General features: G+C 40.4%; 1 protein-coding gene across 1 annotated transcript in view; it reads left to right on the plus strand.

Moving 5' to 3' along the window:
* The window catches only part of kif1aa (kinesin family member 1Aa), a 219,331-nt gene that overhangs the window by 125,687 nt on the left and 80,152 nt on the right, over positions 1–13,492 (plus strand). Inside the window, 3 exon segments of the mRNA XM_065009343.1 lie at positions 741–1,046; positions 10,845–10,963; positions 11,120–11,205. Coding sequence (XP_064865415.1) covers positions 741–1,046; positions 10,845–10,963; positions 11,120–11,205 — 511 coding nt within the window.

Consider the following 13,492-nt stretch of genomic DNA (forward strand, 5'->3'; position numbering starts at 1 on the left):
TTGGCGGATGCCAGGAGAACAATACCTGCCCAAATGCATTGTGCCAACTGTAAAGTTTGGTGGAGGAGGAATAATGGTCTGGGGCTGTTTTTCATGGTTCGGGCCAGGCCCCTTAGTTCCAGTGAAGGGAAATCTTAACGCTACAGCACACAATGACATTCTAGACGATTCTGTGCTTCCAACTTTGTGGCAACAGTTTGGGGAAGGACCTTTCCTGTTTCTTGCATGACAATGCCCCCCTGTGCACGAAGCGAGGTCCATACAGAAATGGTTTGTCGAGATCGGTGTGGAAGAACTTGACTGGCCTGCACAGAGCCCTGACCTCAACCCCATCGAACACCTTTGGGATGAATTGGAACGCCGACTGCGAGGCAGGCCTAATCTCCCAACATCAGTGCCCGACCTCACTAATGGCTGAATTGAAGCAAGTCCCTGCAGCAATGTTCCAACATCTAGTGGAAAGCCTTCCCAGAAAAGTGGAGGCTGTTATAGCAGCAAAGGGGGGGGGGGGGCAACTTCATATTAATGCTCATTATTTTGGAATGAGATGTTCAATCAGCAGGTGTCCACATACTTTTGGTCATGTAGTGTACCTCAAAGCCTTCTGTACCAACCTGAAGAGAGTCAGGTGTTCTACAGCTCCCCCAGCAGAACGGCTTCTGTTCCTCCATGTAGATGTGTTTCTATCTTTCCTGTTGTAGGCCACTATCTAACGTACTTCCCATGTTTATGGCTACCAGCAACCCCCTTTTCAACGCGTGCATGAGCGAGCGCATGAGTGATCCCACTCCCTCCCCCACTCCTTCCACCACCCTCTCCACCTCCGAGCAAACGGAGCTGGCCGACGCTCGTCCGGAGGGACGAGGAAGGGAGGAGGATGAGTTGGATGCTTTGCAGGATCTGAACGATGATATATTTTTGGACGATCCGTGCTCGGAGCTCGGGGATGATGATGATGATGATGAGGGAGAGCCGTGCCGAGGCGGCTCCAGCGAAGGCCTGGATCCCTTTTATGACCGCTCTCCGTTATTCAGTGTAGTGGGAAGGTTGGTGAGGTTTCAGGAGCATGCTGAGGGTGGAAACTAGCTCTTTCACACGGAGACACTCTGGGTATCTCCGCTGTCCGAGGGAGCACACACACACACATGCACACACACAGGTACACAAACACACGCACACAGACAGGATATTAGCAACAATATTAATGGATAGAGGTTTTGTCATTGTTGTGGCAACCAAATTACACACATCCACATTGACCTGTCTTTGCTTTTATAAGTTGACATTTTCATTGCGTCTGTAAGGGCAGTCCAGTATTTTGCAGAGGGGCAAGAGAACCTTGGCTGTAAGGGCAGTCCAGTATGTAGCGTGAGAACATGTTATTGAGAATGACATCATTTTGGCTCCATCCAATACAGAGATTAGAAACGAGGTTAAATTACCCAAGGTCCCCTGCCTCTCGTTCAGTCTGAGGCACTCCCCTTTTTAAGTCTAGCTGTTTCCCCTCAAGCTCACGCCATAGCTGACTGTTCCAAGCACCACTCCTTGCCTCTTAGTTCCGAGGGAGAAACTAATAGCCACATTGTCCTTTCATCCCTTATAACATGAATTAGGCTTACTATAAACTGTCAAACTCCAAAGATTAAGTTTTCATATTGTTCAAAAAACATGACAGTAGAAAATGCCTACAATTTTTATCCCACCAAATATTGTAATTATTTGGTAGACATTTTGGGGCTTTAACGCTTGTCTTTAATCATTTCGTTACTTTTGAATCACATCAGAAATGATTTGTCTTTGTGAGCACCTATTTTCAGCTTTATGTTACTGTCACATCATACCTTCAGCTTTATATTACTGTCATAGCATACCTTCAGCTTTATATTAGTCACATCACACCTTCAGCTTTATGTTACTGTCATAGCATACCTTCAGCTTTATATTAGTCACATCACACCTTCAGCTTTATGTTACTGTCACATCACACCTTCAGCTTTGTTACTGTCACATTACACCTTCAGCTTTGTTACTGTCACATTACACCTTCAGCTTTGTTACTGTCACATTACACCTTCAGCTTTGTTACTGTCACATTACACCTTCAGCTTTATGTTACTGTCACATCACACCTTCAACTTTGTTACTGTCACATCATACCTTCAGCTTTATGTTACTGTCACATCACACCATCAGCTTTATGGTACTGTCACATCATACTTTCAGCTTTATATTAGTCACATCACACCTTCAGCTTTATGTTACTGTCACATCACACCTTCAGCTTTGTTACTGTCACATCATACCTTCAGCTTTGTTACTGTCACAACACACCTTCAGCTTTATATTACTGTCACATCACACCCTCAGCTTTATGTTACTGTCACATCCCACCTTCAGCTTTATATTACTGTCACATCGCACCTTCAGCTTTATATTACTGTCACATCACACCTTCAGCTTTATATTACTGTCACATCACACCTTCAGCTTTATGTTACTGTCACATCACACCTTCAGCTTTATGTTACTGTCACATCACACCTTCAGCTTTATGTTACTGTCACATCACACCTTCAGCTTTATATGTTACTGTCACATCCACCTTCAGCTTTATATTACTGTCACATCATACCTTCAGCTTTATTTACTGTCACATCACACCTTCAGCTTTATATTACTGTCACATCATACCTTCAGCTTTATATTACTGTCACCTCACACCTTCAGCTTTATGTTACTGTCACATCCCACCTTCAGCTTTATATTACTGTCACATCGCACCTTCAGCTTTATATTACTGTCATCATTACACCTTTATGTTACTGTCAGCATACCTTCAGCTATATTACTGTCACATCATACCTTCAGCTTTATATTACTGTCACATCACACTTTCAGCTTTATGTTACTGTCACATCACACCTTCAGCTTTATATTACTGTCATATCATACCTTCAGCTTTATATTACTGTCACATCACACCTTCAGCTTTATGTTACTGTCACATCACACCTTCAGCTTTATATTACTGTCACATCATACCTTCAGCTTTATATTACTGTCACAACACACCTTCAGCTTTATATTACTGTCACATCACACCTTCAGCTTTATGTTACTGTCACATCCCTTCACCTTCAGCTTTATATTACTGTCACATCGCACCTTCAGCTTTATGTTACTGTCACATCACACCTTCAGCTTTATATACTGTCACATCATACCTTCAGCTTTATTTACTGTCACAATCACACCTTCAGCTTTATATTACTGTCACATCACACCTTCTGCTTTATGTTACTGTCACATCCCACCTTCAGCTTTATATTACTGTCACATCGCACCTTCAGCTTTATATTACTGTCACATCACACCTTCAGCTTTATATTACTGTCACATCCTACCTTCAGCTTTATATTACTGTCACATCATACCTTCAGCTTTATGTTACTGTCACATCACACCTTCAGCTTTATGTTACTGTCACATCATACTTTCAGCTTTATATTACTGTTACTTCAGCTTTATGTTACTGTCACATCCTACCTTCAGCTTTATATTACTGTCACATCATACCTTCAGCTTTATGTTACTGTCACATCACACCTTCAGCTTTATGTTACTGTCATCATACCTTCAGCTTTATATTACTGTCACATCATACCTTCAGCTTTATGTTACTGTCACATCACACTTTCAGCTTTATGTTACTGTCACATCATACCTTCAGCTTTATATTACTGTCATATCACACCTTCAGCTTTATATTACTGTCACATCCCACCTTCAGCTTTATATTACTGTCACATCACACCTTCAGCTTTATGTTACTGTCACATTACACCTTCAGCTTTATTACTGTCACATTACACCTTCAGCTTTATATTACTGTCACATCATACCTTCAGCTTTATATTACTGTCACATCACACCTTCAGCTTTATGTTACTGTCACATCCCACCTTCAGCTTTATGTTACTGTCACATCCACCTTCAGCTTTATATTACTGTCACATCGCACCTTCAGCTTTATATTACTGTCACATCACACCTTCAGCTTTATGGCTTTATTTACTGTCACATCACACCTTCAGCTTTATGTTACTGTCACATCACACCTTCAGCTTTATATTACTGTCACATCACACCTTCAGCTTTATGTTACTGTCACATCCCACCTTCAGCTTTATATTACTGTCACATCATACCTTCAGCTTCAGCTTTATATTACTGTCACTGTCATCACACCTTCAGCTTTATATTACTGTCACATCATACCTTCAGCTTTATATTACTGTCACATCACACCTTCAGCTTTATGTTACTGTCACATCACACCTTCAGCTTTATATTACTGTCACATCACACCTTCAGCTTTATGTTACTGTCACATCACACCTTCAGCTTTATATTACTGTCAGCTTTATATTACTGTCACCTTCAGCTTTATGTTACTGTCACATCACATCTTTCAGCTTTATGTTACTGTCACATCACACCTTCAGCTTTATATTAGTCACATCATACCTTCAGCTTTATGTTACTGTCACATCACACCTTCAGCTTTATGTTACTGTCACATCATACCTTCAGCTTTATATTAGTCACATCATACCTTCAGCTTTATGTTACTGTCACATCACACCTTCAACTTTATATTACTGTCACATCATACCTTCAGCTTTATATTACTGTCACATCACACCTTCAGCTTTATATTACTGTCACATCGCACCTTCAGCTTTATATTACTGTCACATCACACCTTCAGCTTTATATTACTGTCACATCAGCCTTCAGCTTTATTTATTACTGTCATCATACCTTCAGCTTTATGTTACTGTCACATCACACCTTCAGCTTTATGTTACTGTCACATCACACTTTCAGCTTTATGTTACTGTCACATCGTACCTTCAGCTTTATATTACTGTCACATCATACCTTCAGCTTTATGTTACTGTCACATCACATATTACTTCAGCTTTATGTTACTGTCACATCACACCTTCAGCTTTATATTACTGTCACATCACACCTTCAGCTTTATGTTACTGTCACATCTTTATATTACACTTTTATATTACTGTCACATCACTTTCAGCTTTATATTACTGTCACATCAGCGTACCTTCAGCTTTTTATTAGTCACATCACACCTTCAGCTTTATGTTACTGTCACATCACACCTTCAGCTTTATATTACTGTCACATTGCACCTTCAGCTTTATGTTACTGTCACATCACACCTTCAGCTTTATATTACTGTCATATTACCTTCAGCTTTATATTACTGTCACATCACACCTTCAGCTTTATATTACTGTCACATCACACCTTCAGCTTTATATTACTGTCACATCACACCTTCAGCTTTATGTTACTGTCACATCACACTTCAGCTTTATATTACTGTCACATCACACCTTCAGCTTTATATTACTGTCATAGCACCTTCAGCTTTATGTTACTGTCACATCACACCTTCAGCTTTATTACTGTCACATCATACCTTCAGCTTTATGTTACTGTCACAACACACCTTCAGCTTTATATTACTGTCACATCACACCTTCAGCTTTATGTTACTGTCATCCCACCTTCAGCTTTATATTACTGTCACATCAGCACCTTCAGCTTTATATTACTGTCACATCACACCTTCAGCTTTATATTACTGTCACATTCAGCACCTTCAGCTTTATATTACTGTCACATCACACCTTCAGCTTTATGTTACTGTCACATCACACCTTCAGCTTTATATTACTGTCATATCACACCTTCAGCTTTATGTTACTGTCACATCATCACACCTTCAGCTTTATATTACTGTCATCATTCAGCACCTTCAGCTTTATGTTACTGTCACATCACACTTTCAGCTTTATGTTACTGTCACATCATACCTTCAGCTTTATATTAGTCACATCATACCTTCAGCTTTATGTTACTGTCACATCACACCTTCAGCTTTATGTTACTGTCACATCACCTTCAGCTTTATATTACTGTCACATCATACCTTCAGCTTTATGTTACTGTCACATCACCTTCAGCTTTATGTTACTTCAACTTTATATTACTGTCACATCATACCTTCAGCTTTATATTACTGTCACCTCACACCTTCAGCTTTATGTTACTGTCACATCACACCTTCAGCTTTATATTACTGTCACATCCTTCAGCTTTATGTTACTGTCATCAGCTTTATATTACTGTCACATCACACCTTCAGCTTTATGTTACTGTCACGTCATACCTTCAGCTTTATATTACTGTCACATCATACCTTCAGCTTTATGTTACTGTCACATCATACCTTCAACTTTATGTTACTGTCACATCATACCTTCAGCTTTATATTACTGTCACATCATACCTTCAGCTTTATATTACTGTCATAGCATACCTTCAGCTTTATCATTACCTTCAGCTTTATCACACCTTCAGCTTTATGTTACTGTCACATCACACCTTCAGCTTTATATTACTGTCACATCACACCTTCAGCTTTATATTACTGTCATATCATACCTTCAGCTTTATATTACTGTCACATCATACCTTCAGCTTTATATTACTGTCACATCATACCTTCAGCTTTATATTACTGTCACATCACACCTTCAGCTTTATTTACTGTCACATCACACCTTCAGCTTTATTTACTGTCACATCATACCTTCAGCTTTATGTTACTGTCACAATACACCTTCAGCTTTATATTACTGTCACATCACACCTTCAGCTTTATGTTACTGTCACATCCACCTTCAGCTTTATATTACTGTCACATCGCACCTTCAGCTTTATATTACTGTCACATTACACCTTCAGCTTTATATTACTGTCACATCGCACCTTCAGCTTTATATTACTGTCACATCATACCTTCAGCTTTATGTTACTGTCACATCACACCTTCAGCTTTATATTACTGTCACATCACACCTTTCAGCTTTATGTTACTGTCACATCATACCTTCAGCTTTATGTTAGTCACATCATCCTTCAGCTTTATGTTACTGTCACATCATACCTTCAGCTTTATGTTACTGTCACATCCCACCTTCAGCTTTATATTACTGTCACATCACACCTTCAGCTTTATGTTACTGTCACATCACACCTTCAGCTTTATGTTACTGTCACATCCTACCTTCAGCTTTTTATTAGTCACATCATCTTTTTGTTACTGTCATACTGTCACATCATACCTTCAGCTTTATGTTACTGTCACATCCCACCTTCAGCTTTATATTACTGTCAATTCGCACCTTCAGCTTTATGTTACTGTCACATCATACCTTCAGCTTTATATTACTGTCACATTACAACTTCAGCTTTATATTACTGTCACATCATACCTTCAGCTTTATATTACTGTCACATCACACCTTCAGCTTTATGTTACTGTCACATCACACCTTCAGCTTTATGTTACTGTCACATCCCACCTTCAGCTTTATATTACTGTCACATCATACCTTCAGCTTTATGTTACTGTCACATCACACCTTCAGCTTTATTACTGTCACATCATACCTTCAGCTTTATGTTACTGTCACAACACACCTTCAGCTTTATATTACTGTCACATCATACCTCTGCTTTATGTTACTGTCATCCCACCTTCAGCTTTATATTACTGTCACATCGCACCTTCAGCTTTATATTACTGTCACATCATACCTTCAGCTTTATATTACTGTCACATCGCTTTATATTACTGTCTTCAGCTTTATATTACTGTCACATCATACCTTCAGCTTTATGTTACTGTCACATCACACCTTCAGCTTTATGTTACTGTCACATCCCACCTTCAGCTTTATATTACTGTCATCGCACCTTCAGCTTTATGTTACTGTCACATCACACTTTCAGCTTTATGTTACTGTCACTTTATCCTACCTTCAGCTTTTATTACTGTCACATCATACCTTCAGCTTTATGTTACTGTCACATCACACCTTCAGCTTTATGTTACTGTCACATCCTACCTTCAGCTTTCATATTTTAGTCACATCATACCTTCAGCTTTATGTTACTGTCACATCACACCTTCAACTTTATATTACTGTCACATCATACCTTCAGCTTTATATTACTGTCACCTCACACCTTCAGCTTTATGTTACTGTCACATCCCACCGTCAGCTTTATATTACTGTCACATCGCACCTTCAGCTTTATATTACTGTCACATCACACTTTCAGCTTTATGTTACTGTCACATCATACCTTCAGCTTTATATTAGTCACATCATACCTTCAGCTTTATGTTACTGTCACATCACACTTTCAGCTTTATGTTACTGTCACATCATACCTTCAGCTTTATATTACTGTCATAGCATACCTTCAGCTTTATATTACTGTCACATCACACCTTCAGCTTTATGTTACTGTCACATCACACCTTCAGCTTTGTTACTGTCACATTTACACCTTCAGCTTTATGTTACTGTCATAGCGTACCTTCAGCTTTATATTACTGTCACATCATACCTTCAGCTTTATATTACTGTCACATCATACCTTCAGCTTTATATTACTGTCACATCACACCTTCAGCTTTATGCTACTGTCATAGCGTACCTTCAGCTTTATGTTACTGTCATAGCGTACCTTTAGCTTTATGCTACTGTCATAGCGTACCTTTATGCTACTGTCATAGTGTACCTTTAGCTTTATGTTACTGTCATAGCGTACCACACAGGTCAGGGAGGGATGCTCTTTCTTGACACTGATGATGACCCTGCCCTGAAACACGTTGGTGCGTCCATCCATGTCGTCCATCCATGTCGTCCATCCATGTCGTCCATCCATGTCGTCCATCCATGTCGTCCATCCATGTCGTCCATCCATGTCGTCCATCCATGTCACTTTGCTTTAGTAGTAATCCAAGTAGAGTTGTTGCTCAACGAATACTTGGGGTGTGTGTCTCACCTTTTTTTTGTATGTCTTTCGAGACCATCATCTGAAACAAGAACACATCTCGTATATCTTCTGACATTTGTTTTTGTTTCTTCTCAACACACAGCAGCTACTCACGGCTAGATGTCCTTGCCATGTCATGAATGGTCTCTTGATAATAAATATAAATGAATCATCAATTGATTCATGCGAAGCAACTGATTCAGGAAGTGATTTAGGAAGACGCAATATCTCAAGATGAAAGAGCTAGTTTCTACCACAGCTATGTCTTTTAGACATGCCAGAGCACATTATTCTTTATTTTTACATTTTTATTTGTAATTTTTTTTACATTGGCTCCCTTTTTTTGTTTGTTGCACTACCAGTCCACTTCCTGTGGGGAGTGGGTTTGCTTTTGATAAATCCATTGTGTCATTCTTTGTTTTTTTGACCTTAACTTATTTCAAGCTGTTGACTGTTATGTTGTTTTTTTGACCTTAACTTATTTCAAGCTGTTGACTGTTATGTTGTTTTTTTGACCTTAACTTATTTCAAGCTGTTGACTGTTATGTTGTTTTTTTTGACCTTAACTTATTTCAAGCTGTTGACTGTTATGTTGTTTTTTTGACCTTAACTTATTTCAAGCTGTTGACTGTTATGTTGTTTTTTTGACCTTAACTTATTTCAAGCTGTTGACTGTTATGTTGTTTTTTTGACCTTAACTTATTTCAAGCTGTTGACTGTTATGTTGTTTTTTTGACCTTAACTTATTTCAAGCTGTTGACTGTTATGTTGTTTTTTTGACATGTTCTGTATCATGAGGATTTCTGCTTGATTTTGTTTTTCAATTCATTTTGAGTTAAAGAAGGCAAAGAAAGCTTCTTTTTTTGTTGTTCTCGTCTTTTTGTCTTGAGCATGCCTTCTTTGCACCTCACCGATGTTGTCGTAAAGCCTAACCTTTCTACCTCCCTTTTACCCCTTAAATGTCTACCCGCCTCATTGGCACTTTGGAAATGTTATCCTTGACTGCAAGACACAATATGTTATTACAAAGATTATAGCTAGGAGTTATGGAATCTGACAATCCAGGAGATTGAAACGAAATATCCTAAAGATGTCCCATTGTAGGTTGTGGTCTTGTGGTAACTTCAAGCTATAGAACTACACGCAATTACATACAATATAACAATATTTCTACGTTTTGGGATATGGAAAATATGTTGCCAAAATGACATACAGTTTGTCAGTTGTTATCTCTGTTCTGGTGTCTCTGGTATCTCTAATGGTACATTCACTATTCTTTCTTCTCTTCAATTCTCTCTCTCTGTCTGTCTGTCTGTCTGTCTTTCTCTCTCTCTCTCTCTCTCTCTCTCTCTCTCTCTCTCTCTCTCTCTCTCTCTCTGTCTGTCTGTCTGTCTGTCTGTCTGTCTCTACCTCCCTCTCTCTCTGTATTTCTATCTCTCTCTCGCTCTCTTTCTGTCTCTACCTCCCTCTCTCTTGCTCGCTCGCTCTTTCTGTCTCTACCTCCCTCTCTCTCGCTCTCTTTCTGTCTCTACCTCCCTCTCTCTCTCGCTCTCTTTCTGTCTCTACCTCTCTCTCTCTCTCTCTGTATTTCTCTCTCTCTCGCTCTCTTTCTGTCTCTACCTCCCTCTCTCTCGCTCGCTCTCTTTCTGTCTCTACCTCCCTCTCTCTCTCTCGCTCTCTTTCTGTCTCTACCTCTCTCTCTCTCTCTCTCTTTGTCTATCTCTCTCTGTCTTTCTCTCTCTCGCTCGCTCTCTTTCTGTCTCTACCTCCCTCTCTCTCGCTCGCTCTCTGTCTGTCTCTACCTCTCTCTCTCTCTCTCGCTCTCTTTCTGTCTCTACCTCCCTCTCTCTCGCTCTCTTTCTGTCTCTACCTCCCTCTCTCTCTCTCCCATCCAGAGCCTTTGTGTACCTGAGTAACCTGCTGTACCCTGTGTCCCTGGTCCATCGCGTGGCCATCGTCAGTGAGAAGGGAGAGGTTAAAGGATTCCTCAGGGTGGCTGTACAGGCTATCTCAGGTAAGATCAAACAACCAAACAAAGAATGCCTAACCTACTGAAGCATGTAGACATGTACATAAGGGACTCGGGTTTCTTCAAAAGATACACAGTAGTAATACAGGTCAGGTCGACTGACTTCTAGAGGAAGTGAAGGTGCTTTGTGTTTCCCTCCAGCCGATGAGGAGGCTCCTGACTACGGATCCGGTGTCCGTCAGTCTGGCACCGCCAAGATCTCCTTCGAGGACCGGGAGTTTGAGAAGGTACGTCTCGTGAGCTGTTTTGTCTAGTCAGTAACTATGTACCCATTGATGGATTGCTGGATGCGATGTATTGGCAAATGAGAGGCTTTAAAGCCACTAGTCGGTCGTATTGGCAGTCCCCAATAAGCAACTAGTCGGCCGTATTGGCAGTCCCCAATAAGCCACTAGTCGGCCGTATTGGCAGTCCCCAATAAGCCACTAGTCGGCCGTATTGACAGTCCCCAATAAGCCACTAGTCGGTCGTATTAGCAGTCCGCAATAAGCCACTAGTCGGTCGTATTGGCAGTCCCCAATAAGCCACTAGTCGGTCGTATTAGCAGTCCCCAATAAGCCACTAGTCGGCCATATTGGCAGTCCCCAATAAGCCACTAGTCGTCCATATTGGCACTCCCCAATAAGCCACTAGTCGGCCATATTGGCACTCCCCAATAAGCCACTAGTCGGCCATATTGGCACTCCCCATTCCTTCTCCAGAGGAATGAATGGAATTATTCATACAGTGTTTCAAGGATAAAATTGCATGCATTTAAAGGCTAAGCTGCACTCGCTGATTTGTCCTCGTATTTTGGCATGCAGTAACAGGTTCCCGTAGAACAAACAATCTTTTACATAATAAGTGTTCTGCTCATGTAACTATGTACACCTTTTCAACAATCCAGTTTAATAAATAAAGTTAAAAAAATATTACAAAAAAACTAAAGTAAAAAAATAACATTAAAATAACGAGGCTATATACAGGGGTACCGGTTCCCAGAGTCAATGTGGAGGCTATATACAGGGGGCACCGGTTCCCGAGTCAATGTGGAGGCTATATACAGGGGGCACCGGTTCCCGAGTCAATGTGGAGGGGGCACCGGTTCCCGAGTCAATGTGGAGACTATATACAGGGGGCACCGGTTCCCGAGTCAATGTGCGGAGGTACAGGCTAGTCGAGGTCATTTTTACATGTAGGTATGGTTAAAGTGAACCTCTTGCTCCTACCTGGCACGCAGGCGTCCCATCTAGAGCTCTGGAAATGCAAATGCGCTACGCTAAATGCTAATAGTATTAGTTAAAACTCAAACGTTCATTAAAATACACATGCAGGGTATTGAATTAAAGCTACACTCGTTGTGAATCCAGGCAACAAGTCAGATTTTTAAAATGCTTTTCGGCGAAAGCATGAGAAGCTATTATCTGATAGCATGTAACACCCCAAAAGACCCGCAGGGGACGTAAACAAAATAATTAGCATATTCGGCGCTACACAAACCGCACAATAAAATATAAAACATTCATTACCTTTGACCATCTTCTTTGTTGGCACTCCTAGATGTCCCATAATCACTATTGGGTCTTTTTTTTAATTAAATCGGTCCATATATAGCCTAGATATCGATCTATGAAGACTGTGTGATAAACGAAAAAAAAATAGCTTCATAACGTAACGTCATTTTTTTAATTAAAAAAGTCGACGATAAACTTTCACAAAACACTTCGAAATACTTTTGTAATGCAACTTTAGGTATTAGTGCACGTTAATAAGCGATAAAATTCATCAGGAGGCGATGTATATTCTATAGGTGTCCGTCTGGAAAAAATGTCAGGAGAAATCTCAACCAAAACATCCGTTCGGAGACCGGAGGGAATCGGTTCCCTTGTGTCAGTTTGACCAAGAATCAAAGCCGAAGCAAATGACAAGACTCTAGACATCGTGTGGAAGCTGTAGGTACTGCAACCTCAGCCCCATTTAATGTCGATCGCCTATAACAATGGGTTGAAGTGGCGGATGGATATATTTTTCCATTTTCAGTGATCAGATTTTCCTGCACTTTTCGATGAAACGCACATTCTGTTATAGTCACAGCCGTGATTTAACCAGTTTTATAAACGTCTGAGTGTTTTCTATCCACACATACTAATCATATGCATATACTATATTCCTGGCCTGAGTAGCAGGGCGCTGAAATGTTGCGCGATTTTTAACAGAATGTTCGAAAAAGTAGAGGGTCGACTTAAGAGGTTAATTAAGACTATGCATCGATAATACACAGCGAGTAGCAGCAGTGTAAAAACAATGGGGGGGTTAGTGTAAATAGTCCGGGTGGTCATTCTGGATGACTGGTATATAGGTCCTGGATGACTGGTATATAGGTCCTGGATGACTGGTATATAGGTCCTGGATGACTGGTATATAGGTCCTGGATGGCTGGTATATAGGTCCTGGATGACTGGTATATAGGTCCTGGATGACTGGTATATAGGTCCTGGATGGCTGGTATATAGGTCCTGGATGGCTGGTATATAG

This window comes from Oncorhynchus nerka, linkage group LG24 (genome assembly GCF_034236695.1).
Source record: "Oncorhynchus nerka isolate Pitt River linkage group LG24, Oner_Uvic_2.0, whole genome shotgun sequence".
NCBI classification, from domain to species: Eukaryota; Metazoa; Chordata; class Actinopteri; order Salmoniformes; family Salmonidae; genus Oncorhynchus; species Oncorhynchus nerka.